Source organism: Cheilinus undulatus, linkage group 5 (genome assembly GCF_018320785.1).
Source record: "Cheilinus undulatus linkage group 5, ASM1832078v1, whole genome shotgun sequence".
NCBI classification, from domain to species: Eukaryota; Metazoa; Chordata; class Actinopteri; order Labriformes; family Labridae; genus Cheilinus; species Cheilinus undulatus.
In genome coordinates this window covers 45252580-45278069 of record NC_054869.1, presented here as the reverse complement: position 1 = coordinate 45278069, position 25490 = coordinate 45252580, and the positions used below count along the sequence as shown (strand labels likewise).

At 39.0% G+C, this 25490-nt stretch overlaps 2 protein-coding genes across 2 annotated transcripts in view; both read left to right on the top strand.

Annotated features, from left to right (window-relative positions):
- rasl10a (RAS-like, family 10, member A) overlaps positions 1–11377 on the top strand; it is a 42964-nt gene extending 31587 nt beyond the window's left edge. The window contains exons 2-3 of the mRNA XM_041788437.1: positions 4572–4696; positions 10926–11377. Of these exons, the coding sequence (XP_041644371.1) occupies positions 4572–4696; positions 10926–11196 (396 nt within the window). The 3' untranslated portion in view covers positions 11197–11377. The remainder of the gene's footprint in view (positions 1–4571; positions 4697–10925) is intronic.
- A 12429-nt stretch (positions 11378–23806) lies between these two features.
- Positions 23807–25490, top strand: part of osbp2b (oxysterol binding protein 2b) — a 119825-nt gene continuing 118141 nt past the window's right edge. Inside the window, exon 1 of the mRNA XM_041787132.1 lies at positions 23807–24145. Within this exon, the coding sequence (XP_041643066.1) occupies positions 23988–24145 (158 nt within the window). The 5' untranslated portion in view covers positions 23807–23987. The remainder of the gene's footprint in view (positions 24146–25490) is intronic.

Below are 25490 nucleotides of genomic sequence, written 5' to 3'. Positions count from 1 at the left end.
CACAATATAGTCATTTTAAGCATCTCACAAGGCAAAAGCAGCGATACATTGCAAAACACCGATCACTAAATGGGCAAATTTCCTTGATTTGTTGACACATTTGTATTGTAGATCATGTTTAAAGGAAAGCTGGGCCATACTGTCCTCTTCTTGATACAGGAGTAAATCTGTTCCTTCATCTGTGTTTTCTTCTTTTAGAGCAGAAGACTGTTACCATTATGCACAGTATTTCTGTTGTAGATATGACTGACTCTCCTTGATCTCCTTGATAGAAGTCATGTCAGCAGCATGTCATGATTGGTCAGGATCTCTCTAGAGTGTTTCTAGTCTATCTGTCAAGACGGGACAATACTTTTGTTGCAAAGCCTGACCTGGTGCATCACAAGAGACAAAAAAAACGTGTGTATCTGATCCAGGCATTAGATCGTGCAGAAGTTTGCCTCAAAATATGGCGACTTTGTGTTGTTTATATGTGACTTTTTCTGATCAACTGTCATAAAAATATCATATCTCATTCAGGAGCAAAAACTACTCCTATTTGAGTCCCTCTGCCTGCCTGCAGTGTGATGTCGTCTGTGTATGGTGACAGAAGAATAGCTTGTCAAATTAAAATGTTTCATTATGAGCTCTAAATCAGAATCAAGATTTTTCTGAGCAGATGAAAGCCATGTTTAATGCTGAGTGCTGCTTGAAATTGCAACTAGAATGGGAATATCTGATGAGTCTCATATCGTCTTGATTGGATGCTTGACGTTAAAACATACTGCAATAAATAGCTTGTGAACTAATGGACACCCTGCAGCCAATCATGATTGAATTCACCCAGACTGTTGTAGTTACAGCCTCAGATATACGAGGGCATCAAGGCTAGGACCCTTGCTCTGCAAAGGAAGTAAATTGCACACAACAGATACATTTTTGTTTGGATAGTATGGTGTGTTTGCCTCCTAAATTCTATTGAATCAACCCCAAAGAATGAATTTAACCTGCACAGAGCTCCTGACAGTCTCGGGGTCTCGAGCCCCTTCATTAGCGGTGTGTTTGCACCCCAGAGGTTATGTTGACAGTGTGACTGCTCATCTCTTGATCCTTCACCGCTGCTTTTTTCATCTCTTCGACATTCCCTCAGGGCTGCGTTTGTTTTCTCATTTCCCTCCCTCAGCACATCCTTTCTTCCCGGCCCCTGATGTTCCTCTCTCTCCCTCGTCCTCTTTTATCACATCAAATGCTTATAAATTCATTGCATGCTGTCGGGGGCGGTGTCGGCGGTTGTTGTGGTGGGTTGGAGAGAGCTCTGAGAAACAGCATGAATAGAAGAATGGGTCGCTGTTTTTCTCTTGAAGCTTCTGTCCCCCACTAAGGTTCAAATGGATCCTCTTATGAAGTGTGTTTTAATTAGAGTTTCAAGCTTATTATCATCAAACAAATGTTGCTGTTTGGCCTGCTGCTTGTGCACTGCATCTGAAAGATGGAGCAAACAACACATGTTAAACAGTATCATGTGTTCCTTTGTAATCTCCTGACAGGTCATGATTTCTTATCTTTTTTTTTACGCTGTAACCTTTGTGTCTGTCCTTGTAGCTCAGGCGGCGTGCAGAGCTGACTGCCGGCCCACAGCGTCACCGTGTTTTATGACTTTGTTCTGAGCTCAGAGACTTCATGCATGCTCCAGGATTTTATTGACTCTGCACTTTTCTCACGGAGGCTGAGCAGCAGAGGAGGCGGGCAAACTTTGACTTTGACTCAAAGTGCATTAGAGGGATTTCACAGAAACACACGCCACATTTTGTCCTCTACTATAATTGTTTTTAGGAGTAAATGCATCAGAGGAGGCTGGATCTATGAGGCTGTCATCAGGCATGGAGAGGATTTGAGCTAAATTTGGCATCAGTAATGTGCGTGTGATGAATAAGGCGTAAACTTTCCCTTTTGGCATCAGATCTGTAGATTTTTGTCCTGTTGGCATGTAAGAAGGATTCTCCTTTACTTTAGATGCACTGGTATTGAAACATCACCAAAGCCCAGACTTTTCAGTGTGATTGAAATGAGGCTGTATTAGGGTCAAAAGTGTCAAAAACCTACAGTTTGAGATGATAGCTCTTTTTTCCTACAGTTGTCAGCTGGTGGCAAAAAGATGAAGAATAAAATACCCAATGCGACAGCATGTTCAGTGTTAGTGGCCCTCCAGGCCTCACTGTGGTCATGTGGCTGTTTGTTTATTGATGACACTGTATATTATTATAGTGCTGAACTAGAGCCGCTGTCTGGTGGTTATGTACCAATTATCCAACTAACATATAACCACCAGTTAGCCTCCTGAGTGTGCATGTCCATATAAGGGCGTTACATGTTGGCTTGCTGACAACAAAGTAATCATTTCTGCTGTTAGAATTTCCAGATAATTGTCCAGAATGTCAACAGAAGTTGAAGAATCTCCCGTGAATGTTGAGGAAATTTGCATTATATTTTCTGGAATTTATCCCCAAATTTTCAGGGTATGTGTGTTCATTTTGGAGAGTTTGGTTTTGTTTATTTGGGGGATTTTTTTTTAATGTTTTAGATTCTTTAAAGGGAATTTGGGAAATTAAGTTGTAAAATTATGTGAAACTAGGAGAAATTTCCTAAAAAAAAAATTCCCTGGATTGTGTTTTAGATTTTAAGAACTTGTTTGGATCTTTGGAAGAATTTGTTTGGAAATTTTCCATACTTTTATGAAGTTTGTGGGGGAAATTATTTGGAAAAAACTTTGGGAATTTGATTGGAAATTTTGGATGGAATTTACTTTAAACACATGGAAGAACACTGGAGAGACTGATTTGAGGTTTTGGGGAAAATGCTTGAAATGTTTAGGGTACTTTTACAGATATTCCAGAAAAATTATTTGTACGTTTTTGAGGAAATTGATTCAAATATTTTTCCTGAAATTTTCCTGAATTTCTAAAATATCCTACATTTGTTTGGATGTTAGATGGAATTTGTTTGGAAAGTTGCATCATTTTCAATGAAAATTTGGGGGTATTTGTTTGATTTTTGGTGAGGATTTTGATTTGGTATTAAGATGGAATTTGGAACTTCTTCTAAAAACAATTGCTGAATTTTTCTGGAAATCTAAAGGGTTTTTTTATGTTTTGGAGGATTTGTTTGAAAATTTTCCATTTGAAAAACTTTGGGAATTTGATTGGAAATTTTGGATAGAATTTGGAAAATTTCCATAATATTCTAAGGAAATTTGGGAGAATTTCTTAGGATATCTAATTGAAAACCTGATTGGACATTTTGGATGGAATTTGGTTTATATTTTCAAGCACTTTTACTAAATGATTTTTGGGATAGGCTTGCAAATACTGGAGAGATTGATTTAGGATTTTGGAGTAGTTTGCTTTGAAATCTTTAGGGTACTTTTACAGATACATGGGGAACTCATTTGTAATTTTGGGATGAAATTGATTGGAATTTTGGGGTGAATTCCACCTGAAATTTTCCTGTATTTCCTGAAACTTCAGGAAATTCATTAGGTTGTTGGATGAAATTTTTTGGGAAATTTCCACCATCTTCCATGGACATTTAGGGAGATTAATTTTGGGGGGGACTTTGATTAGAAATGATGGATGAAATTTGCTTTGAAATTTGCATTTAATTGCTTAAAATTTCAGGAATTTTCATGGAAGTATTTGGAATTTTTTTAATTTAAATCTGCAGCCTTTATCCCATAAAATTTTACTGAAATATCTGAGGATTGTTTGAGGAATTTATGAAGTGATTGAAAAATGCTGTAAAATAATTTTAAAGGAAATTGCATTCCAAACAAAAGCTCGGCTCTTAACAGGTTATATAAACAGTACAGCTGTGGGTCAAGAAGATGGGCTGGGGTGTTTTCTGTGGTCGTGTGCTTCATAGAAATGTCATAAGCAAAGGCTGACCATAAGGCAAAACAATCTTGACCTATGACCTCCCAAATCTAATCAGTCCATCTTATGTGAGACAGGACATTTGGACAGAAAGGAAACAGGAAAAGGTCTCTAATGTCCAAATTTTTTATTGCACTAAAGTAGTGATATTTGTACCATTGCTGCTCTTCATCAGACTAAAGTGAAAGTGCATAGCTTGGCTTTGACTTTGCTACAATAAATATTTTGAAGATTGGATCACTGCAGAGTTTGAGACATGTTTTTTCCTTTTTGACTTAGTACCTGCCCACATGTTCAGACCTTCAGTATTATTGCTAGTATTGAACATCACATTTCTTCCTCATTTAGTGCCAGCCTAAGAAAAGAATAGGTGTCAAACTGCAATATTTTTATTTATATAAACAAAACAATATTGCAGTTTGACATTTTTTTCCTATTTGATTCAGTCCCACATCCTGCTCATGATATTTCACAGTAGAAGAGTTGACATGCTACTGATGCAGAGTTCATGTCTCAAGTCCAAGCTACTCTTTGGTGGTTGAGATACAAATCTAGATCAAACTGAAAGGTAACAAGTATATCAGTCTGTGATAGTGATGCATCTTTATACCATCTTCCAGTATATATTTTTAATACTCTTCTCTCTGTATGTCCGTCCTTTAGGAGTGGCTGGATCTGCGCTGCAGAGGAGTTCGCAACGCCAACGCCTACATCCTGGTGTATGACATCTGCTGCGTGGAGAGCTTTGAATACGTCAAGATGATCAGACAGCAGATAGTCGAGCACAGGTATGGACTGCAGAAACTGAACATACATCCACTGACATACAGCTTGTTAAGCCTGACTGGTGATTTCTGTGGACACCTTCATGTCAGCTGTGAAGAGACAGCAGACATTTTTTATGCCGGTCTGCCACAAAGCCATTCAATTACACATTTGTGACAGTGTGACAGTGATAGATCGTCTGCTTGTAGTGATATCTTTTAATCCAGCACACTCCGCCCAGCATCCTGACAGTTTAGTAATGGCATTTGATTCTGGCATTTCTGCATGAGAGCTGCCTGAAACATCACCACATCCTCACTGGTTTAATCATTCCCAGGATATTTCAGGTTCAGAAAGAGCGTAGCGTAGAGCCACAGGGAGTCATAAAATAAAGGTCTCCTGCCCGGCTTTTAACCAGTAAAAAAGCTGAAAAGAAGCCACCACTAGTGGGAAAGGATGGATGAAAAAGCTTCACCTGCTCCGTACTTCATGCTGCTGACATATCTGCATATATTTACATATTTAAAGGTGCAATGGGTGGCCTCATTTGCTCTGCTATGTTGTAAATGTCCAAAGCGCCAGCAAAGATCATCTCCACCTTCTCTGCAGCTCTAAATGTGTTACCATGAATGTTTATGGCCCATGACAGAAAACCATTATCACCAGCAGCTGGGGAAGTGAGGGTGAGTGCCGGAGGAATGAAAAACAGAGGAAATGTGTGATCATGCTGCAGGGAAAAGACCTAAGGTCAGAGTGGAGGAAGGAAGGAAAGATTGGAGAGGAGATGGATACTGTGTTTAAACTGCTATCAGGGTGAAGCTATAACAACACAGGATGGCTGTACTGTAGTACTGAACTGTAGTTCATTTCAGTTACAAACAAATCATACAACAAAAATACAAAATCTTCAGCATTGTCATGGTCAATCATAGTCGATGTAGCTGGACTTTTTTGACCAAAAAAATGACAAAAATCCCTCTTTAATGTCAAATTGAAAACAGATTTCTACAGAGTAATGTCAATTAAACAAAATATTTAATATAAAATAAATTATTAATTATTAAATACTCACCCCCTTAAAGTGAATGACCTAATTAACAGAGGTCCAGCCAACTGGTGCTAGTAGTCTCACAATTAGTGAAATGGGGATCACCTGAGTGCAGTGAATGTCTCTCAAGTGATTGTAACATTATGACACCTGTTTATGGAAGGTCCAGTTGCTGGTAAATCAGTATTTCTGGCCACCATTATACCATGAAGACAAAATAACACTCCAAGCAACTCAGAGAAACAGTTATTGAAAAGTGTAAGTCAGTGAATGGATACAAAAACATTTCAAAGGCACTTAACATGCCCTGGACTTCAGTTAAATCCATCATCAAGAACTAGAAAGAATATGGCACATGTATAAATCTGCCTAGATCAGGCTGTCCTCACAAGCTGAGCGACCGCGCAAGGAGACTAGTGAGAGAGGCCACCAAAACACCTATGACTACTCTGAAGGAGTTACAAGCTTTAGCAGCTGGGATGGGAGAGACTCTGCGTACAACAACTGTTCCCCTGGCTCTTCACCAGTCAAAGATTTATGGGTTTATGAGTGGCAAAGAGAAAGTCACTGTTGAAAGAAGCTCATATTAAATCTAGAGTTCACCAGAAGGCATGTGGGAGACTCCACAGTCAAGTGGGAGGAGGTTCTTTGGTGTGATGAGACCAAAATGGTGTTTTTTGGCAATCAGAAAAGATGCTTTGTTCACTAGACAACAAACACTGAACACCACCACCACCATTCCCACTGTGAAGCACGGTGGTGGCAGCATCATGCGGTGGGGATGCTTCTTGGCAGCCGGCCCTGGAAGGGTCATAAAGGTAGAGGGTAAAATGAATGCAACAAAATATAGGAAAATCCTGGAGGGCAATCTTATTCAGTCAAGAGAAAATTACGACTTGGGAAAAGATTTGATTTCTAGTGAGACAATGACCTGAAGCATACAGAGAAAGCTACACAGAAATGGTTTAAAGACAACAAGGTGAATGTTCTGGAGTGGTCGAGTCAAAGCCCAGATCTTAATCCAATAAAGAATTTGTGGCTGGACTGGAAAAGAGCAGCTCACGCCTGATTCCCATGCAACCTGACAGAGCTTGAGCAGTTTTGCAAGGAACAATGCAGTAAAATTGCAGCGTCCAGATGTGCAATCCTGACTGAGACCTATCCACACAGACTCAGAGCTGTGATTGCAGCCAAAGGTGCTCCTACAAAAACACTAACTTGAAGTGGGTGTATATTTATGCAGACACTGATTTTACATTAAATATTTTATTTGATTGACATTATTTTGTAGAAATCTGTTTTCCCTTTGACATTGAAGAGGTTGTTTCTAATTTGTTTTTTGTAATAAAAGCCAAATCATACTGATCATGATTTATTTAAAAAAATTAATAATAGGGTAAAACATCCAAGAGGGTGAATACTTTTTTCAGACGGTGTATGCTGAGGTTATAGTCCTCAACACACTGGTTGCAGGGTCAGTTCCCAGTCTTGGCATTGTGTGGTACATGTCACCCCTCTCGCCCCATATACTCTGCCTCTCTTCACTTGTCCTATCAAAATAAAGGCAGAAGAGCAAGTCAACATCAAAAAATACATCTGTTTGACTCTATTAGATTCAGGGATCAATACAACAGTAATAACTGCTGTTCATTGTCCATGTGGACTCAAACATTTGGTTTGAAATACAGAAATAATTACATTTTCAATTATAAAAATGTAATTAAGGAACACCAACGGGGTAGCGGTTAGGTCATACCCCACTTATGAAAGCTAAACTTCCAAGTGGGTTCAAGTCGTGCGGCCCCTGTAGTCCTGCACATTATTCCCCAGTCCCTCTCCCTGTTTTCTGATGCTATCCACAGTCTTGTCCTCTCCAATTAAAGCCTTAAAAGCCCTAAAATAAATCTAATAAAGGGATAAATCATGATTGGCCATTGAAATGAAGTTATTAATCATGATTTTAAAATTGATGAACCTAGTTACAAAAGATTGCACATAAGGTGAATCACAATATCAGTCATAAATTTTCCAGTTTTTCAGTCCTCTGGTAATAAATTTGTGCACTACTTATATTTGGTTGCATCCTTGTTTGTTTGTTCAAGGAAAAATGATCTCATTTTGGATGCAAAGGTCTTGAAAGTGTGGGTATCAAACATGATTAACTTGGCCCAAAATACACCATAAAATCCCTCTGAAAAAATCCAATGAAAACAAACCAAAATGAGATGATCTATTTTTAGCTCTGACACGTTTTCTACCTTCAACTGAGGGAACACTATCACAGCATTGGCTTCATCACTCCTGTATATACTCACACATGCTCACACAAACAGAACATCACGTTGTGCAAACAAACTGAAGCTGGAGCAGATATGTGAGGAGATATTTTTACGTCTGTTATGTGAGCACAACCTGTGAGAAGGTGAAAAGTGAGAGGATTACGGCAATGTGCTCTCCAAATCAACATTTTCAATGAGCTCTTTTCAGAGACTGGAGATTTGTGCTGTACATTTCTCTCTGTGTGTCTTCCTCTTTGTCAAACTATGTGTCCATCTGTCAATGCAGACATGCAAATATGCACAAGTCGGCAAATCTCTCTCTGAAGATTTGAAATGATGTAACAAAGAGAAAGCTTTATTCACAGAGACGAATGCAGCAGCTTTAACAATTTACACCACAGCTGATGTTGAGCTCTGCAAGTCAGCAGGTGTTTGCTCACACTTCACTGCTCCTTCAGGATTCATAACATACCTGAATTAATCATCAGTGCTCAGTGAATTAAACTGGACCTACTATAGAGTGTTTTTATTTTCATGAAAATAAGAACCAAGGAGTTCAGCTCCACCGCTTTTGGCTTTCTAATCAGAGTCTTTAAAGTTAAAACTAATCTTATTGTTAAAAATCCGATTAATGTAAGCAGCCTTTTTTCCTCACAGTTGGTGCTTTCAGTCTAATCCAGGATTTTCTCAAGGAGATCTTTTTCTAACACTTCACAAGTGAACTATCGATTACATTTTTGTAAATTAAGAGTCCACTTAGATTTCTATGGAGACCCTAAGTAGACATGTTTTCACATGTTTATTTTTTCTCTGATAAATCTAATCAAAGGTATCAAAATGGAGAGTCCTTTACCAGCCATGCTCAAACTGGATCGATGAAGTCATTATGGGGGTTTCCACATTAAGGACCTGGGCCCGGATGTGAGCACACTAGAGCAGTGGTTCCCAAAGTGGGGGTCACGAGACAGTAAAGGGGGGTCGCAAGACAGTTGAAGGGGGTTGTGGGATGCTTTTGAAAAAAAACAAAGAGAGTTTAAAGAGAGTTAAAATCATACATTTTTTATATTATTGTAAAAAACATTGTTAAAAAGAGTTCAAATTTAAAAAAACATAGTTAACAAGTGATTTTTGTGCTTTAATGTTAGTAAAAGTTATAAAAAATTACCTAAAATGCAAGTTTTATACATGCTTTGTGCAACATCCTGCCTTTTATCCCCCTGAAGGGAAGGTGGGGGAGTCACTGTGAATGCAAACATACCATCCACTGGAGAGCTGATCTTGGGGATTCAAGTGGACTAGGAATGCGACCACACTGAGTTACATCAGTTATATGGCATCAACATGATATGTGTAGATTCTCATTCTCAGATGGAAAAACATATTTAAACAGTGGTGGCAGATTAAGACATTTCTTATCCCAGGACCCAACATCACGCAGCCCTGGCAAACCTGAAGATGCCCAGAAGGACACATCCTTAGGTAAAACAGGGCCAACGGCCCCCTGAATGTCCACACGGAGATGAAAACGTTATGTTTCTGTTTTGTTTAGAAAAATTTTTCCGTAAACACGGGATCTCCCGTCACATTAGAAGTGAAGAAGCCTTTTGGAGGAGAGGCAAAACATCTTCAAGAATCTTTATCTAGTCCAGTTGCCCTTTTGACAAAGATTTGGATCACCATAATAAAAAACTTCTTTCTCTGGGTCATCACTTTGTTACACTTACCTGTACTGTGGAAATCATTAAATTACGGTCGACAAAGGCCAGTTAGAACTTTCCTTACAGATGACCACAAGATGTAGGGAGTGAGTAGAGTTACAAAGGCATACATTTTATTTATTTTTATTTGTTTGTTTAACCTTTTTTTAACCAGGATTTATTCCCTTCGAGATACAAAAATCTCTTTTACAAGGGAGTCCTGGCCAAGACAGCAGCGCAATAAGTTTCACACATGAGACATTAAAGAGGACATAGAACAAAGGTTACATCAGTCAACAAATCAGCAGCTTTCAGCAGAAAAACATGTGCACACACTGGTCAAATGTTCCCTAATTCTAGTTTTGAAATCTCCTAGACTAACGCAGTGCTCAAGTTTAAGATGGCCCTGTAACTCTGACCAACCAAGGTTAGAGTAGGATTAACCAAGTTTCTCATATAAAACACAATTAATATCTTCTATCTCTAAAAAATGGTCATATCCATGCAGCATGGGCCTGTTTTATCCTCTGAGATGCCTGGTAGATGTGTGAATTTTAAGGTCTTTGCTGGTGTCTTAAAAATGATTTTTTTCAAACCATCCATGGTGGGAGGATGAAGGATAAGGACTCCTTTGCCAGCACGAAAAAAAACAGTCCTTGCTTAGGTCATGACCCAAGTGTTGTTTCTTCTTCTTTCTTTGCAACCCAACGACATGCGTACTGCCACCTATTGTATCAGACAATTAAAAGTGAGTTTGGCACAGAACAATGTTACTGATGTGATAAGCAACCCAGGTGCGAGGTACTATTCTCCTTTTTTCACTCTGTATAACTGTGTGATATTATAATAATATATTAAGCCTTCTGGTATGGTACCTTCCTGATAGATGTTGATGTTTTTTATTAACACTGTAAAATTAAGCATTGCAAACAGAAGTCTGTAATCTTGAATATCCTCCTACTTCTGGCAGTGCACACTGTTTCACACTTTATAATGCTGTAAACCAGTTGCTGCTGAGTGTGGTGGGAGGCCCCTTGAGCCTGTGAGCTGTAATCCTCCGGTCCGCCCCCGCACACCTCAGAAAGAAGGGAAAAAATCAGTACATAGACATCTCTCACACGCCCAGCAAACCACTGTGACAAACACCAACACGATGGCTCTGCTTTTTCAAATGAACTCTTTCCTTTTTAAAAAAAGAATCATTTCTGCTTCTTACATGTCTCTGTAGGGAAGGCAGCAGCAGTGAGGTGCCGATCCTGGTGGTTGGTAACAAGAGAGATCTGCAGCGACAGCGTTTCATGCCCCGCAGGGCTGTGTCAGTGCTGGTGAAGAAGACGTGGAAGTGCGGCTATGTCGAATGCTCGGCAAAGTTCAACTGGCATGTCGTCCTGCTCTTCAAAGAGCTGCTGGGCATCGCTGTGGCACGGGGCATGAGACAGAATCACACCTCCATCCGTCTGCAGGGGGCGCTACAGAGGAACCGGTGCACGATTATGTGACCCTGAGAGCCCCTCCACCCCTTCTCTTACCTTCTGTGAGGAGCGGCAGTGGATATAAGGACTTTTATCTCAATGGCTGGAAAAATACCCCGTGGCCTCCTGCTTTACTGAGCTGATTTTTCATAATGAGGTTTATTAGACTCTTGCGCTGTAAAGACACTAAAACTTCACACATGGTCATCCAACCACTTCCTACACAAATTCTGCCAAATGTGAAGATGCAAGAAAGGAGGTAGAAGAAGAGGAGGCAGGTGAAAGCCTACATAACTAGAATAGCACAGTTTCAGGGAACACTTTACAATAAGAGACACAAAAAATGGCACTGTTACGAGGCAACTAATGAGTAACTAACAGCAGGTTAACCTCTTAACCAGGTGATGATTGAGTCCAAAATAACTCCACTCTACAACAGGGGACACAAATGGAGTAATCAATGAACCAGTGATCATTAAGTGATAATTCAGTCTTCATTAACTACACAGTATGATAATCAACTAAATGTATCTGATACTTTATAAAATGTAATGAGGAGCTACTCACTGATTACCCATTTACTAATGGTTAACTAGCAGGTAGATTCTTATTGGTTCACTAATAACATTAAAAAATCTGAGTTCCTTACCTTACATTAATTACTTATAGACTGCCCAACAGAAACATGACGAAGTTCTCACCTCTACATGTTGACTAATCCTTAACTGGAACTTAATTTCTCCTTTGGTTCCTTGGTTAACTAGCAGTTAGTTACTCATCTGTCCCTGGTTAACTAGCAGTTAGTTACTCATCTGTACCCTGGTTAACTAGCAGTTAGTTACACATCTGTTCCCTGGTTAACTAACGATTATTTACTCATCTGTTCCATGGTTAACTAGCAGTGAGTTTCTCATCTTTCACCTGGTTAACTAGAAATTAGTTACTCATCTTTCACCTGGTTAACTAGCAGTTAGTTACTCATCTATTTACTGGTTAACTAGCGGTTAGTTGCTTATCTTTCACCTGGTTAATTAGCGGGAACTTACTCATCTGTACCCTTGTTAACTAGCAGTTAGTTACACATCTGTTCCCTGGTTAACTAACGATTATTTACTCATATGTTCCATGGTTAACTAGCAGTAAGTTTCTTATCTTTCACCTGGTTAACTAGCGATCAGTTACTCATCTTTCACCTGGTCAACTAGTGGTTAGTTAATCATCTGTCCCTGGTTAACTAGCAGTTAGATACTCATCTGTTCCCTGGTTAACTAGCAATTATTTGCTCATCTGTTCCATGGTTAACTAACAGTGAGTTACTTATCTTTCACCTGGTTAACTATTAATTAGTTACTCATCTTTCACCTGGTCAACTAGCTGTTAGTTACTCATCTGTTCCCTGGTTAACTAGCAGTTATTTACTTATCTGTTCTGTGGTTAACTAGCAGTTCATTACTCATCTTTCACCTGGTTAACTAGCAGTTAGTTACTTATCTTTCACCTGGTTAACTAGCAGTTAGTTACTTATCTTTCACCTGGTTAACTAGCAGTTAGTTACTTATCTTTCACCTGGTTAACTAGCAGTTAGTTACTTATCTTTCACCTGGTTAACTAGCAGTTAGTTACTTATCTTTCACCTGGTTAACTAGCAGTTAGTTACTTATCTTTCACCTGGTTAACTGGCAGTTAGTTTCTTATCTTTCACCTGGTTAACTAGTGATTAGTTACTCATCTCTTCCCTGGTTAACTAGTAGCTAGTCACTCATCTCTTCCCTGCTTAACTAGCAGTAAGTTAGTAGTCCCTTCCCAACTAGCAGCTAGTTACTTTTTTGTTCCCTGTTAACTAGCAGTTAGAATCTCCTCATCTGTTCTCTTGCTGACTGAAAGCGACTTGCTCATTCTTCTCCTGGTTAATTGGATGTTAACCACTCAGTGTTTCCCTGGCACAAGGCAGAGAGTAACTTTTCCTTCGTTTCCTGGTTTAGCAGCAGTTAGTTACTTATTTGTTACCTCAAAACAACACCAATTCTTGACCCGCCTAACTATTTAACCTAGTTTACTACTAACTAACTATATACTAGTTAGTTAGTAAGTTAGTTAGTTAGTTTCATCTTCATTTCCATTGTTAACCTAGTTAGTTCATCGTCCATTTACCCAGTGACCTAACAGTTAGTTACTTTTCGCCCGGCAAACTAGAATGTAGCTACTGTCTTTTTCATCAGTTACCTAACAAACTAGCTAACTAACAAACAAATTAACTAACTAACTAACTAACTAGCTAATCAAGTAAGTTAGAACTAGCTTAGTAAACTAGTTATCTCCAAACCTCCTAATTAACTAACTAACTGGCTGGCTTACTAACTAGGAAACCAAGTAAGTTAGAACTAACTTAGTTAACAAGTTCTCTTCAAACCTCCTAACTAACTAACTAACTAACTAACTAACTAACTAACCAAGCAAGTTAGAACTATTTAAGTCAACTAGTTATCTTTAAACCCCCTAATTAACTGACTAACTAACTAACTAACTGGCTGGCTAACTAACTAGGTAACCAAGTAAGTTAGAACTAACTTAGTTAACTAGTTCTCTTCAAACCTCCTAATTAACTAACTATGTTAACTAACTAACTAACTAACTAACTAACTGACTGACTGACTGACTGACTGACTGACTGACTAACTAACTAGGTAACCAAGTAAGTTAGAACTAACTTAGTTAACTAGTTCTCTTTAAACCTCCTAATTAACTAACTAAGTAACTAGCTAGGTACACAACTAACTAACTAACTAGCTAACTAAGTTAACTAACTAACCTGTCACTTTAACTATAGTTAGTTACCTTGTCAGTCAGTCAGTCAGTCAGTTAGTTAGTTAGTTAGTTAGTCATCCATTTACCTTGTGACCTAACAGTTAGTTACTTTTTCATTGGTAAACTAGGATGTAGCTAATATTCTTTTCTTTAGTTAACAGTTCTTATTTATTTTCTGCTTAACTAGGTACTCAGAAGTTCTTTGGTGAACTAGAAGTTCTTTGTTCACCCCTTACCTATTTAACTAGCAGTAAACTACTTTTTCATTCCCTGGATTACTAGCATTTAGTTACAGATTGATTGTAGATTAACCACTTAGTTTCTCTTATTCCTTCTCTTGTAATTACACCAGTTTAGAGTAGATTCACTACTAGTCAGTTCTTAACCATCAGCTTTTTATTTATTCATTGTCATCTATCTGCCACTTTGTTAATCATTCATTCTAACATGAACTAGTAGTTGGTCACTCATTCTTTCACTGATTGACTAGTACTTCTAGTAACTTATGCATTGTCTCAGTTTAGTGTAGAGTCACTGCCTGTTATTTACCATTTGTTTCCTAGCCAGCTATCCCCAATTTTAGACATAATAGCATTTAGTTTCCCTTTGATGCGCAGACAACCACCATCTAGTCACTCATGCATTCCCTGTTAACTACCACTCAGTTAATTATTTCAAATCTGCCCTCTTTGTCTAGAGATAACTTAGGTTATGCACTATCCAAACAAAGATTGATTGATTCATTATGTCATTCCCATATTAACTAGCCTTTAGTTACTTTTTTACCTTGCAGCTTAGCTAGTTCAGTGTAGAAGATTTATTTATCAATCAACTCACAGTTCCTTTGTAATTATGCTGTTAATAATGTAGATTTACTCACAGTTAGCAAGTAATCCACTCCCCGGCTGTCCAGCAACTGGCCATCATTCCTCCCTTATTTACTAGCAGTTAGTTACTCATTAATTCCTACATGAGTTTGTAGTTGGTTAAGCATTCATTCCCAGATTGAGTAGCAATTAGTGACTTGTTCTTTCCAAGGGTAACTATCAGTTACTAACTCTGTTAACTAGAAGTGAGTTGCTCCTTTGCTCCCAGGTAACTCTGCCGATTTTTGTGCACCCTTCTGTAAAGTGTTGCCCATTATTTTAGCTCACATCAGTTAGACAGCTACACGTCTGCAGCGGTGTCTCCTTTAATGACACAACTGCAGGTGTGCAGAGTCGTCCTGTGGTCTGACAGGATAGAAGCTGCAACCGTGAGACTCAAAACAGAAAGGCAGCAATATCATCGAGTCTTCCTTTAACATTTATCATATTCAGTAAAGTCAAGCACACGCTCATACCTGACATGTTTGGATTTCTTTGAAGGTGTGCAGCTAGTAGTCAGCAAGATAGAATAAAAATGGGCAAAAAAAAAAACTTCAATGGGGAGATTGTCCCAAAATGTACAGACGGTATTAGATGGTTTTAACTTTAGATTCTAAGGAAGTAGCCTGTTTTATTTTTTTCTTTCCCTGTCCCTGTTTCAAACTTGGCCTACGGTGAGAGCTGTTAGTTCAGACGAAGGATGTTTTAAGGTTGTCTTGCAGCAGAAAATACTGCAGTCCCTATCACGATGTACTGTAGGGCTTTAATCTGCTCCCTCCCCTCACTCAGTGTGTCTGTTTCTGATGAATACATTAAATCTAGGGAATGGGGAACCTGCAGGAGGCTGCAGAGTCTGAAACAAGAAACATGTGCATGCGATTTCGATGTGTAAGTGTGCAAGAAAGAGATATGGGGGGGGGGGGTGAAAGGGAGGCAGGTTTGATAGCTGACATTCAGGCAGAGCAAAGGACAGACACAGCATGATGAGACACAGATGTTAAAGCTTTGGATTAGGAAGGAGCAATAAAAATCCCACTGACTATATATACCACCACCTTCTACTAAAATGCCTCACATACAATAGATGTACTGCACTCAAGCTAAGATTTCATGCATAAATAAGGAATGACTTCCCCATGAGTGCATCACAGACACACAGGGAACCTTGATAAAGCTTGCATATCAGTATCTGAATACTATCTAATTGGTAATATTGTAGAATTTGCTTTTTTTTTTCATTTGATTAGGCCTAGCTAGGTTGTGGGGCTGGGCAATATGTTGGAGATATATCAGTTTATATTTTCAAACAAAATGTAAAGTGAGACAACAAATTACTGTTTATGGTAAAAGCCTCCAACTGTGATATGCTCATTGAACAGAAGTTAGGTGAAAAGTTGAATGAATGGGTAGTTACCCAAAATGGGTAGTTACACTTGTATTTATATTTTTTTATAGGAACATTGATGTTATCAGTACAGATTGTATGATATTGCAACCTATGAGATAACAAAGCAACAAAATAGAAGTCGTAGACATCATAATTATGGAAATTTATTGTTTAAGTTATCAAAAATGCAGGCAAACTACTACACACTTTTCAAATTGCAAAAAATACATTGTCAACATTTAATTAGAGTGGTTGTCAAAAATGTCTATACTCTTACACACCGTGGTTTTCAAAATGATCAAATCTTTATTATATTATTATCAGGGGTGTCAGAGAGAACAGATATGAAAGTGTTAAATTAATAGAAGTTCAGTGAAATAGTTTTATTACACTATAGAATGACTCAATAGTTTATGGATCAACATAGTAAATGTTTTAAAATAGAGCGTAGTCTGCACTTAAAGCACACTTACATTAGTTATAATAATATACCTTGGTTAGGGCTGGCTTAGATCTGAACTGGCCCTTAGGTTTGTTGCGATTGGCTTAAAAATTTCCTGTTTGATAAACACAGTCCCAGTTCTAAGACTATAGGAGCAAAACTCATGCCGAGGTCCAGTTCTATACTAAAGTTACATCCGAGCTAATTCCACCTCTTTACCTCCCTGTTCCTGCCTTCCATTCCAATCTCAGTGCAGCTTCAGCAGAGGGCTGTCAACATTAGTCTTTTGTCATCACTGTAATGAGACTAAATACTGCAAGTGCTGTGCTTATGGTCATTAATGCTGGTCTTTATTATAGGCGATAGACCCTAACAGAAAGTATGGTCTAGACCTGCCTTCTTTGTAAAGTTTCTTGAGATAACTTCAGTTATACATTGGCACTATACAAACAAAGATAGACTTGTCTTGACTTATCACTACACTGGCAGCAGCCATTGTATTCACTGTCTTACAGTCAGACCTAACCCCTCCAATGACTATTGGAAACTCATGCCCAAGTAGGTCAGGAGAAGAGCAGAAACACATTTTCCATCATGAAAAGCTTTCTGTGCAGTTCGCTACCATTCATTTAATTAAGAAAGGTGGTCCATTTCTGATAAATGTGCTAAATGCTACATCAGCGGCAGCCATTGCGACCCTCTCCAAGTACAAGTGAACCCCTTTCTCCTCAAATGACGCTGATTGGTTAGGTCCATTTTCAGATCTGGCAAAATTATTGCAGATTGGAGCTTTGCAAGATAGATTTGCCTGATGACGGACGTGGGATCTGCCGATCCATCTGCTTTAAGGTTCTCTCCTGAGTGAAGCAAGGTTGATTACCCGTGATTTAACCTCTCTCTCACCCCTGTGAGTTTAGTTTATAAGCTTATTTGGCAGGGGTCATGCACAGCACAACTGTAGAGCCAGGGCTACCTTTAAAGCCAGTTTACAACCATGTGCAGGAAGATGTAAAAACATACAAAAAATACACAAAAAAATAAAAAACAAAACAAGCTTCACAAAACAACACATTTTAAATCACATTAGATTTTCAGCGGCAGGCATGGATCCAGCCCCCTGAGACCCCATATGGGACAAGTGAAGTAGATAATGGATAGCCAGTGTGTGGGAGTCTGCCTGCTATTTTTGATGATAAAAACAAACCATTGCCCAATATTGGCTGTTTAGGACCTCTGTTTTTGCTATTGTAGTATCAAATAAGCTTCAATATCATGCCAAAGTGTATTCTTCTGGTATTTTAACAAATATTTGTTATTTTTTCATGAAAACAACAAGATATATATCCTGTCTTCACATTCAGATAGAAAGATAGATAAAACTTTTGGTCCATATTGCCCAGCCCTACATGGTAGTATGTGAACATGACTGCACTGAAAGAAAGCAGACCTAATGTATATAAGAGTGCGTCATAGAGTAATTGAATTGCATGCTTTTGTTGGTAGAGCCAACGGGTCAGGGTTTAATTGCACTGATGTGAAAATTTGATATTGTGTTTAATTTTTGTAATACATGGTTTTCTGACACTGTAATGAGCAGCTGAGTGGAGTGAATGTGGTCGTTTTTCACTGGCATGTGAGAGCACAAGCTCATGATTCTCTCCAAGATGTAGTGTTGATCCCAATCAGGACAGATGGCTATGTTAGATTTTTTTAGTAAGGGAAAAAATTAGAAATATGTAGCAGAGATATTCTAGAAAGCAACTGTGTGTAGCATGAGTTCTCATCAGTTTGTCTGCTGCGCGTTTTCAAATAAAAAGGGCTACTGTTTTTTATCAGAGATGTTACCTGTATTTATTTTTACTGTGTTAGTACTGTGAGTAATTCTGTTCTTTTGGACACATGAAGAATTATTAAATGCATTTGAGAACACCATCTTTACTCTGGTCACTTTTCAATCCTGTGCACAAACACCACATGGAGATTAGCTCGACAACACTGCCACCTTGTGGTGAAGGGATGTTATCAGGAGCAAAATCAGGAACAACAACACGTTTCAATATCACCTGTTTTTGTATTTCTTCTTTTAGCTACTGTTCTTTAAACTATATGATGATCTCAGCATAAAAAATATCTCACCTACTTTTATTTAAGGCTCAAATGTTTGATAAAACGACTGTCAACACATGAAAAAAACAAATACATTTGTCAGATACACAAAAGGAGGAACAAGGAAAAATATGAGGAAGGAAATACTGAAAATGCCTTTAACAGCTAACTCCTTTGAAAAGGTTTCACTTAGACAACCCTTGAAAGATAAGTTTACTCTGTAAATCACTGCTAGACCAGCGTAGCACTGATTATATTACTGAGCACACTATATGGACAAAAGTATTCAGCCAACTGACCAATACACCAATGTGGACTGTAATGGCATTGTATTCAAATGTACTTTAATATGGAGTTGACCCCCCTTTTGCAGCGATAACAACCTCCACTCTTCTCAGAAGGTTTTTCATAAGGTTTTGTTGTGGTCCTGTGGGAATTTGTATCCATTCATTCTGTAGAGCATTAAAGAGGCTAGGCACTGATGTTGGACAAGAAGGCCAAAGTTGGCCAACAGGGTTGAGGTCAGAGCTCAGTGTGGGCCAGTCAAGTTCCTCCATATCCAGCTCATCAAACCATGTCTTTATAGTCCTTGCTTTGTGCACTGGGGCACAGTCATGTTGAAATAAAAAAGGACCTTCACCAAACTGTTGTCACAAAGTTGAATGTATAGCATTGTCCAAAATGTCTTGGTATGCTGAAGCATTATGGTTATCCTTAAATGGAGATAAGGGGCCTAGCCCAAACCCTGAAAGAAAAGCCCCATAACATTATCCCTCCCCCACCAAAATTCACAGATGGCACAGTGTAGTCAGGCAGGTAACATTCTCCCACCATCCACTAAACCCAGACTCCCCCATCTGACTGCCAAACAGAGAAGTGTGAGAAGTTTCCACTGCTCCACAGTCCAGAGTCTGTGTGCTGCTCTGCTCCATCAGATGCTTGGCATTGGACTTGGTCCAATGACCCTGCTCTGTGATTACACATGGTCTTCCGCAGCAGGGATGAAATCTCACAAACTGTCTTATTGCAATGGTAACATTCATCATAGTATCACATTAGAAGTTACTGAGCTCTTTAAAACGACCCATTTAGTATCACAAATGTTTGCAAATGGAGACTCCATGGCTAGGTGCTCAATTTACACCTGTGGCAACGGGTCTGATTGAAACACCTGAATTCATTAATCACTTTTGTACTTATAATGTATGGTAACAGTCATCTCTCTCTGCCCTGCATGAGGATTGGCTGTCTTACAAAGTTATTTCAAATGTCATTGTTTTTTTAAAATCAATATCTTTTTGGTATAATATACAATATTAGAACCATCCTAGCTATGCACAAGGCAGGGTCACTTCATAAACTGGAGTACTTAAAAGTCTAGAATGTGAACTGAAATTTTATAGTGATGTATCTTTCTCGAAGCGTGGTTCCTCTGAATTTAACCCATCCTCTTGAATGTTATAATAGACTTTATGTTTTAGATTTTTTTTCAGAATTTTTGTCATATCTTTTCTGTAATTCTTTTTGAACGCTGCAGCCTGGCAAAACAATTTCCCTCCAGACTAATAAAGTTCTATCTTATCTCCATCATTTGACCTCCATTATCGCCCCACTTTCAAGGTCTTTAGCCGAGGTGTCCTGTCAGAATCAAAAGATTCATTTTCAACGGGAAGTACAGATTATTACTGTGTCCCGTTATTAAAACTCTTGTGAGAAGCTGTCAGTGTGTCATTGTAGCAGTTCTCTCTAGTATTGTGTGATGAACAAGGCAAAAGCTTTCACTTTAGGCTCCAGCACAATGTTTAGCCTGATAACAACAGAAGCATATCTCTCACAGCCACTCTTGTAGTGATAAGCTCTAATTCTAAAACTAACAAAGAAATAATTGGGCTGACTGTTGATTTACAAGCTACAACATAGAGATCAATAGTGAATCTATGATTTTAGCGAGAAAAACATAGCAACATAGTAAGCCTAAATAGCTCAGTGACAAATAAATATAATCATACAAATGTTTGAGATTGATTTTATAAATTCTCACAAGCACAGTATATTGATAACTAATACTTTTATCAAGGAAAAACAAACTATTTTCCAAGAGACTATTACAAATCAACTTACCTCAGAGACAGTATTGCGGCCCAGCAAAGGTGCAGTACCACTAACAGTCTGCAGAACCTCCATCAGAGGGCGCTCTTGTAACACAAAGTAGGTTTCAGTGGAAACTCTTAAAAACACATGAACAGTAACTACACAATCAAAGTAACAAAACAAAGGCAAGAGAAATCATTTACTCTACAACAGGGGTGCCCAAATTCTTTTCAGTGAAGGGCCAAAAATGAATCAGGGTGGAGGGCCGCGGGCCAAAACTAAACATTCATGTTTTTTTTTAAACTAAACATTCATGTTGCAGTGTGTGAAATTAAATGTGCCTATAGCAGAACTGTGCAAAATAATAATAAAAAGTCATTTTGAAAAATGAATAACACTATTCTTTACAGCATGAAATTACTTAACATCCATATGGCACAAATACTAATTGGGCATACCACCTTGAAATCAATTTCAATAAAAAAGTACTCATGTTCCCAACTATTTTTAAACTTTCTCTTATCAGTGTGCCACTGCCTCACACGCTCCATCTCTGCCAAGAACCCAGCATCTTCTCACTGACTCACTCTCTGGTCATGGGCTTCCAGATCTGAGCTGACGGGACCTCAACAGCGCCACCCTACCCCCGATGTAACGCAATGTTAATTTGTGGTCAGGAGAGGAAGTGCAACAATAAATAAATATTGAAAGAAATATTTAGACTGCTGGCGGTGGGAAAATAATATTAAAAAAAAAACATAGAACATGGGCAACGGGCCAAAAATAATAGCTCGTGGACCAAATTTGGCCCGCGGGCCCCAAATTGGACAGCGCGGCTCTACAACATAAGTAGTGGTTTGCTAAAATATCTCAACCTGCTCTTTACGTCTTTACTTTCCATGTAAAAATATAAAAACACCATTTTATGTGGTGTACCAGATTTAGAACCCAGAGGTGACTGAACATTTTCTGTGGTGCCTCCTACTCTGTGGAATGAGCAACACTATATGGACAATAATATTCGGCCACACCTATTAATAATTGAATTCAGGTGTTTCACTAGACCTGTTGCCACAGGCATATAAAATCAGGCACCTAGCCATGCAGCCTCCATCTGCAAATATTTAGGCTCCAAAATGGATCATTCTGAAGAGATCAGTGACTGCAAGCATGGCACTGTGATAGATGCCAAATTTGCATTCAGATGGTTCATGAAATATTATCACTGCTAGACACTCCACAGTCAACTGAATATGTGAATATGATTAGAAAGTGGAAGCGTTTAGGTACAACAGCAACTCAGCTTTGAAGCAGAGGACCATCTAAAAAACAAAGAGCAGGATCAACAACTGCTGAGTTGCATAGTGCATTAAGAGAGACTGAGAGCTCACTGTGAGAATGTTACTTATGAGACTGCACTGTTCCAACTGTGAAGTTTGGTGAAGAAGGGATAATGGTTTGTGACTGTTTTCAGGGTTTGGGCTAGGCCCCTTATCTTCAGTGGAAGCCAATCTTAACGCTTCAGCATATCAAGAAATTTTTGACAACGCTATGCTTCCAACTTTGTGGCAACAGTTTGGGGAAGGTCAATTTCTATTCCAACAAGACTGTGTCCCAGTGCACAAAACAAAATAAAGGTTTTGAGTGACCTAGACAAAATCCAGACTTAAGTCCAATTGAGCACATGCTTGAAAACTCTCCAGTGTGGCTGAATTAAAACAATTCTGCAAAGAGAAATTGGCCAAAATTCCTTCACAAATGGAGGGTGTGAAAGACTCATTTCCAGTTATCACAAGTGCTTGCTTGCAGCCAAGGGTGGCACAACCAGTTACTGGGTTTCAGGGACAATCACTCTTTAACATAGGGCCAGTCAGAGACTTTTCTCTCGTAATAATTGATATCATCATGGAAATCCTGCGTTTTGTATTTGTATGCTCAGTTTTTTTCCGTCTAATATTAACATTTATTAGAGGTCATTCTGAAACATTTAAGACTAGCAAACATGCAAAAAGTAAGAAATAAAAAAGGGGACAAATACTTTTTCATAGTGCTGTACAGTCTGTTTGGTTGGATGGGACAGCACAGAAAAGGCCTTATTCCAAAAAATAAAAACACAATATGATCACATTTTTTTCGGCTATTGACGCTTTGCAAATATTCATGCTAGAAAATGGGTTGTAGCATAAATATTAGCATAAAGGTTTGCAAGCATTTTCCTCATCTCATGAATTACACAGTTAGCCTCGGTTAGTTGCTTTCCCCTCTCTACCTATATGATGTCACATCCATAATGTTGTTTTATTTTTAATATATGGGGTCCCAGCTCGGGTTAGAAAAAGTTAATTCCATTAACAATGTACGTTTTTGAATAAAAATATAACGGAAAGTCACACGTCATTCCAGTCTCCTGCAGGCACACGTGTGTTGTTGAATATAACAGCTTCAAATCAAAAGCTCAGATTCGAGGTTATTACAGTTAACTAAAACCAACTAAATAACAAAAACTGAAACGTAAACATTTTTAAAAAAAGCAAATGAAAAATTCAAAAGTGCTATAACCTTGCTCTGAACTAGCTTAACAGGTGTCAGGATTGAAATGAGCCGCCAAACCACATGTCAAATGTCCAGGAATGTTTAGATAACAACATCACATGATCCAGGTCTGGAGCATAGACTTGAATTCATAGAGCGGTAGTTTCCATTCATATTCAAACTTCATGAATGGCCAGGTCAGCAGCCTGTCTTTGCTAATATCCCTGCCATTAAGTGCTCAGCACTGCTGTCATGGAAATCCCTGTTGCTTTAATGATAGCACTATCAGAGTACACGGGGGCTGTGTGAGCCATTTCCTTTCTATCGGGTCCAGCTCTGTGCTCTGAAGCCTCTGCAGTCTGCATCAGCAAAGTGTCTTCTTGGCATCACTTCTCGTCCTTCCTTCGGTGTCCATTCCGCCGTCATGTGAGCGGAGTTCGCGGTGGTCTCCCTCGCCCTCCTCGACCTGGACCCTCCTCCGTCGAGCTCAGCCGTCAGTGCCCGAACTCCTCGCTCTGGTAGTCCAGTGGGGTATCCCCCGCTGTCTCCCGGTTTATCCTGCACCCTCCGGCGTGCGGCGAAGCAGAGGATGAGCGAGCAAGGGAAGGGCTCGGCATCCGCCTCTGCCGCGGCCCCGGCTCCTGGGTCGGATACTTATAAAGGCTGGCTTTTTAAATGGACCAACTATTTGAAAGGATACCAGCGGAGATGGTTTGTCCTCAGCAATGGCCTTCTTTCATATTACAGGTAAATTATGCACACACGGTGAACAAATGTATCAGAATAGACGCCTAAATGTGCTCACAGCGAGTCATACCCCTGTGTCAGCGCATCATTACAGCTGGCTGCTCAGCTGGCTAGCAGCAGGCTAAAGCTAGCTGTCAAACGGTCACAGTCAGCTGTGTTTACTTCGAGATGACAGTGAGAAAAGAAAACACATGTTTCACTTTAAATGACTGAATGTGAATGAAAAGCACCAGCCCGGTTAGGCGCACACATACCAGCCATAACATTAATGTGTCTCAGTCAATAAAATGTTATAAATGTGGCTACGGTTGAATCAGACGTTAGCTAGCAAACTAAGCTAGCTCTGTAGCCCAAACCATTGGCAACTGACAGGTGGAGATCTAGCTGTCCTCTTTGGTGATAACAACACAAAAATGAACTTTGAATGTGTTATCATTAAACTGGACTTCCAGTTAATTTGTTGCTGAAGTGAACGTCATTAATTTTAACATTTATGTCTAAAAACGTCACATGATAATGCGATATTAATCCATTTTTTGCCCTGAGCTAACATTTGTATGGTCATTATGATCATTTTAATCCGATTTTTGGCACAATAATCATCCTATCTCCTCTTTGATTATATAGATGCAAGGTTTGAACCTGCTTTACCTATATCAGAATAACAAACACCTGTGGCGCTCATGCTCCTTACAGTGAAGTCATATACCCACAGGTGTGTGACCAGACATAGCTGGGAAACATTAATGGAGCAGTAACTGGGACTGTGCTTCACAACTCAGACTCCTGGATATTTTAAGGCTTATCTAGAGCTGGTTTGACTGTTAGAGGTCCACAGCTTAAAAGAACATTATGTACAATTTTTTAACTGAAATGTTTAAATGAATTAAACAGAATTAAACCTATGTTTCGCCTCAAATATTGTAGAACAGCTTTCAAAGCCAGATAAATCCTTGATTTTTACAGTTTTTAACCTCTTATTGTCCTGTACTATGGCTGTTCAAATTCATCAAAACCCAACAAAGTATGACATGCAGACTGAATGTGTATAAACTGAACCCACAGATTGTATCAGGAGTAAGCACAGGGAGATCGTCCCTCCACAGGGACATGAGCTGTGTCTGAGCACATCCCTCAGGCCGTATTTGTCCAGTTCAGACTATGTGCAAGTTCAGACATTCCCAGATCTGTCAGATTAATAATGACAGGGATGCTGGACATAGGTATGATACAATGCTACAATAGGTAAGCAAGCAGCGTGATTGCTTGTTCATGTTGTTAACAAGAGTCCTGTAAAGCCATGCCAACAAGAGCTGGCCTCAGCATGGATACCATAACAATATCA